The following is a 5,110-nucleotide window of genomic DNA, read 5'->3' on the forward strand; positions in this document are numbered from 1 at the left end:
TTTCAGTTAGTAAACACATGGCTTTCTTTCAACACCATTAACAAATTTGTCTGGTATGATAGCTACACAGATTCCTCGTAAGGTGAGGATTACCACGATATAAACACTTCTACCTTGCCCAGCCTAATAATCTTAAAATGGGTATGTACTTCACCACCACTCGCTCCAAAGATTGAGATACAAAATTCAAGAGTTCAACAAACCCACTTAGACTCGAGCATAGGGACCCAAGTCAAAAGTAGTACACCATGGCTAAAACACCATAACACATAAATACTGCTAAATACAATCAATCATGTGAGGCGTCAAATCTTGCTGCTAATTAGAAGCAGGGACAGAAGGCCGACCTCGTCCGATTGCGAAGCCCCTTGTTCCATCTGGCATTCTTGGTCCAGGAGGTGGCTTGGATGCTTCGGCAGCGTGAGTTGATGGTGTACTTCCATGACCTAGAACAATGAAACAGGTTATGAATACCACAAGGATTCAAATAATAATAATATAAAATGAACTGTTAAAATAAAAGGGTACCCATTCCATTTCCAGCACGATATTTATGTTTTCTTGATCTTCCTTGATTTTTATACCTCTGCCCACCTTTATCCTTCGAAAGATGCTCCCCATCCTGAGATGAAAGGAAAGCAACAGAGGCATGTATTAACAACAATAAAGGGTTCTGAAATCGTGACCAATCGTGAAAGAATGTACAGTTGCAAATCCAATCAGTAAAATTAAAATATTTCAAAATATCATTTTGAAAATAGAATGGATGGGATTCAAGCAGTTCCAGAATGCTTCTTATATTTGAAAATAGAAACAAGATAAAAAAATGATTTCTCAAGCCAAAACAAACCTATCATTTCCACACACACAAAAATATAAAATAACAATTATGATTTTATCCTTGAAAGACGAGGAACGAACACTAATATGGTTTCAAAAGATTACTAACAGATAACTACAGGAGACTGCTGATAGTGAAAAACAAATGCAACACATACCTCTTCCTCGTGTGTATCTTCATGATGCTCACTTGAGCCATGATTTTCCTCATCTCCTATTTGTTCAGATGCATGGCTTGAGCTATTCTTCTCAGAATTAGGTCCTTTCCAAGCTTGTTTTTTGTGTCCAAACTTCCCCTAAATAAAAAAATTCTCATAAAAAACCTTTTACAGGCAATTAATCAAATGAGGAGGAAAACTCCAGCTAACCATTCGCTTGAGAAGTTTAACATGCAACCCATTTCTCCAGTCTTCTTCATTATTCAACATAGCCACCTGACACAGGATTGGAGTAGCAAAGACTAGTTAATCATCCAGGCAATTATAGTCTCAATCATAATATACATAGACTGCAACTCACAGCTTTTTCAGCAGCTTCAATAGTCTCAAATTTCACAAGAGCATGTAACTACAATAAGAAAGTGACTTATTGTGAGTATAAAGTGAAATTAGGAAACAAATGGCAAAGAATATAGAATCTACGAGTTATTACTCTAAGGTTGATATATTTTAATGGGTTGTTCAAGAAAGAATACAAAATGGAAAGCACAAATTGAAAGTTTCAATAGTCTGCATAGTCCCTGCCTAAGTGTCAGCAGGGTTGACGATGTTAATACACAAGATTAATTTTATACAACCAACTTATGGTGGATGATGAATGAGATTCTGAGAATAGAGATCACGCTCCAGCAATATTTTATCTTTTGTCAAATCCAAAAAAGGACCAAAACTGATATCCAACTTGACAGGGAAAAAGTAAACACATTAATAAGCTATGACCTTGGCTATTTTGGAGAAGAACTGCTAACAAGGTGCACATATTTACTTAGGTTAAGGGCAGAAAACAGATATATGTAAATTCATGCTTTTTAAGAAATACGAATCATTGCTACAGGAATTTTCAAAACAATCACCAAAGCGACTGTGAAGATTGACATTAGTAACTAGTACAGTGACTGAATTAATTATTTTCATCATGACCAACAAGGAGAATAGATTTCTTTTTCTATTTCAAGGTGGAGTTGGGTCCAGACACACACCACTCAACAATACATTTTTTTCACAGGGTAACCCTGGCTGAACTTTTGGAGACAAAAAACACTAAACCACAAAAGGACTTCTAAAAGGAAATGCAGCAATGCTGTAATTCATTAACAAGACAGACAAAATCTTCGAAATGGAAATTTTGGTAAAAGGAATAATGCAATGAAAAATGTGAGAGCAGTACAAATTTAGGGTCAACTGTTGACATTAGATAGTTTAATACCTTATTACTGATTAACATTTCTTGCTTTATATGTTTTGTGGACTCTGAAGTAGAATTTGGGTCATTAATTGTTATCCTCTTTATACTGCACATTGAAAGAAATGTTAACGTTATTGCATATTGGAAAAAATAGATACACAGACACAACTTAAGGAAGAAACCATACTTTCCAGCTTCGTGGAATATTCGTTGAATGTTCTTCTTTGAATGATCCTCTGGCAAATTCTCTACTAAAACAGTAAATAACTAGAGTCCAAGAATGAGATGCAGATAGCAAAGTACAAACCAAATAATAGTAGCAGTCTCCTTGAAGTAAATACCTTATGATCTCTAGAATCATTGAAACGAAGTGGATGAAGCCGCTTGACCCTTTTCCCATCACTGCTAACAACCTGCAATCCCCATGAGAATTTTCTTTCCTTAGGACTTTAAGTATAGATTGCAATGCAGTTCAAGTTGAAAAAACATGGAAGGAAGCATTATACAAGCAGTGAAGACTCCTTCAGAGCAGCAACAATATATGTATGGTCTCGCGTGAGCTTCTTCATTTTTCTGAAAGAAGCAATTACGGATATGGGAACTGCATAAACATAAAGTAGGATTGGATTATAGCATATACAAACAAAAGTTTGTAGGCAATGGACAAATAATAATGATTACTATTTATAGCACTAGGATTAGTTAAATTAATACAAAAATCAATAAACGCTTCATTTGTTATCAGAATAGAGCACCATTTACAAAATTTTTAATGCATGCAAAACTGCATGTATGTGTGCACAACTTGCATAACGCTTTTCAGATTAATACTGGCAAAACAGCAACTCCCATTCTGCAAGGATTTCAGCAACATTTACATATAATGAAATACACTATCAATATCAGTTTATTACTAGGGCATCATCATTGATTATTCCATGTTCGGTTTAGTGTGTATATGCTGAAGTTGAGGTGCTACAATTGCTACACCTTTCCATCTACACCACTGATCATCGTCTTTTAAAACAATGTTTGGAAAACCAAAAGAATGGAAATAAGCCCATTTAACTTGTGATCATCTATGGAAAAGAGAAAATGTCTTATGTTCATTGCCAAATACATCTTTTTCCCTCTACCATCTCTAGAAAAGAGTAAATATCAACATCCTATTTGTCAAGTAGTACAACTGAAAAACTAGTACATGAAAATAGTACTTAATAACGAGTCACTAAATATAAATGTTAACAAAATCGTCACACTGCCTATTCAACTTATTAATCCTTAATAACTTCATTTATATAAGCAAATTCGAAAGCCAGAACACTTTAGAAACAATAAAATCGAATACTTAACTTCCCTTGGTATCTCCCACAAGATATATATATATTATAACCCAGATAGTTCCACCTTTCAAACTAACATATTCAACTTAGCAGCAAACTATTTTAATATTCAACTTAGCAGCAAACTATTTTAATATTCAACTTAGCAGCAAACTATTTTAATATTCAAACTTCAAAAAAACTTGAAAATAGTTAGATTAAGGGAATACACACAACTTGAGAATCGATAAGGCCGTAAATCATTTGAAAATCAAATTGTGAAAACTACAACAATTAAAATCAAATTGGTCCAACTTATAGAGGTTTCCCTTACCAAACCCTTCCTTGTTCTTCTTGACAAAGCCCAACATATACTTGTCACTGGGCAGGTTTTCATCGCTGAAATAGTACTCCACCTGCAAAATCAACAACAACAAGTCACTGAACCGAAACAAATAAGACACCGAAACAACTAAACCTAGTAAACACGAAAAAACGAGATTTCAAGGTTTTCAAGTAAACACGTCAAATTATTATATTCTCCTCACACGATACAACACTAACTTTCGCTCTTGAACAATAAGTCAGTATCAGAGAACGCCATAAATAAAGCTATTTATCGTTCGAAAGCAGAAAAAGACAGGAGAGGAGTTACCTGCTCAATGATCTTGAGTTTGAGATCCTCCGACGAGACAGCGGGCACAGCGGCGTGATCGCGGTCCCCGATGTGTTCGTCATGGTCATGCTCGTCATCGTGCTCGTGGTCAAGGTCATGGTCAAGGTCAAGCTCGTGACCGTGCTCTTCGTCTGAAACCACCGCGTGATTTTCAGTTTCCGCTACGGTGAGATCGGGACCAACAGAGGGATCCACGAGCGGAGGGGGCGAGGCGGTGACATTAACGGCCGTTGTAATGGCGGCGGTGGCCGAAGGGGGAACCTGTTCGCCGCCTTCCATTGAGGAGAGAAGAAACTCTCCCCGCCTGATATTCCGGTCTTTTCTGTCTCGACAGTATTTCGATTTCTCAGATCAGATCCTTATATAGGCAGAGATACTTGTTTGACATTTCGCTTTGGTCACCACTATCACCTTGTTCAAATCATGGCTTTATTTTTCTTTTATGAAAAATTAACCATTTTATTTTTCATTTCTTGTAATTTTGCCTCCTATGCTATTTATCTAATCATCTATAATTTACTTTTTGTTTTACTTTTTCAATTTCATATTCTTGAATTGATTAACCATTTTCTATACAAAACAGTTATTTATGAAGATTAAAAAATACTTTTAATATACAATTTTAACAATTATTAAAAATGAAAGTATTTTACAAATATTTTGTATACATACATATATATATATATATATATATATATATATATATATTTATTGCTTTTTAGCTTAATGGAAAAATTACAAATACTCTTATTATATAATTATAATTATATAAAAATTATAAAACTATATTACTTTTATGATTATTTTTATTTACATATTTTTTCTAATTTTAATAAAATATATTAATTAATTTTATTATAGTGAATGA

The 5,110-nt window shown here is 34.4% G+C and overlaps 1 protein-coding gene across 2 annotated transcripts; it reads right to left on the reverse strand.

Annotated features, from left to right (window-relative positions):
- Nucleotides 1–4,652, reverse strand: LOC108340958 (la-related protein 6A). Of its 2 annotated transcripts, XM_017578545.2 has the most exons (11): nucleotides 4,222–4,652; nucleotides 3,901–3,982; nucleotides 2,751–2,845; nucleotides 2,586–2,657; nucleotides 2,432–2,511; nucleotides 2,266–2,350; nucleotides 1,360–1,407; nucleotides 1,209–1,274; nucleotides 999–1,136; nucleotides 529–622; nucleotides 1–446 (listed from the first exon to the last, which is right to left on the reverse strand). In XM_017578545.2, exons 1-11 carry the CDS (start codon nucleotides 4,519–4,521, stop codon nucleotides 319–321), a joined length of 1,188 nt encoding a protein of 395 aa, XP_017434034.1. In that variant the 5' UTR covers nucleotides 4,522–4,652; the 3' UTR covers nucleotides 1–318. The 2 variants fall into 2 exon arrangements, with proteins under 2 accessions (XP_017434034.1, XP_052734949.1); XM_052878989.1 differs by lacking the exon at nucleotides 529–622 and having other exon boundaries at nucleotides 4,222–4,651.
- Between the last annotated feature and the right edge of the window lie 458 nt (nucleotides 4,653–5,110).

The sequence above is a fragment of the Vigna angularis genome, chromosome 6 (assembly GCF_016808095.1).
Source record: "Vigna angularis cultivar LongXiaoDou No.4 chromosome 6, ASM1680809v1, whole genome shotgun sequence".
Taxonomy (NCBI): domain Eukaryota; kingdom Viridiplantae; phylum Streptophyta; class Magnoliopsida; order Fabales; family Fabaceae; genus Vigna; species Vigna angularis.

Excerpts from the sequence above, each read along its gene's own strand:
- LOC108340958 (XM_017578545.2), bottom strand. The coding sequence starts at position 4,521 with ATGGAAGGCGGCGAACAGGTTCCCCCTTCGGCCACCGCCGCCATTACA. Across the intron at positions 2,351-2,431 it reads ATATTCCACGAAGCTGGAAA|TATAAAGAGGATAACAATTA; the intron begins GTATGGTTTCTT and ends TTCAATGTGCAG. Across the intron at positions 623-998 it reads AAGATACACACGAGGAAGAG|GATGGGGAGCATCTTTCGAA; the intron begins GTATGTGTTGCA and ends CTTTCATCTCAG.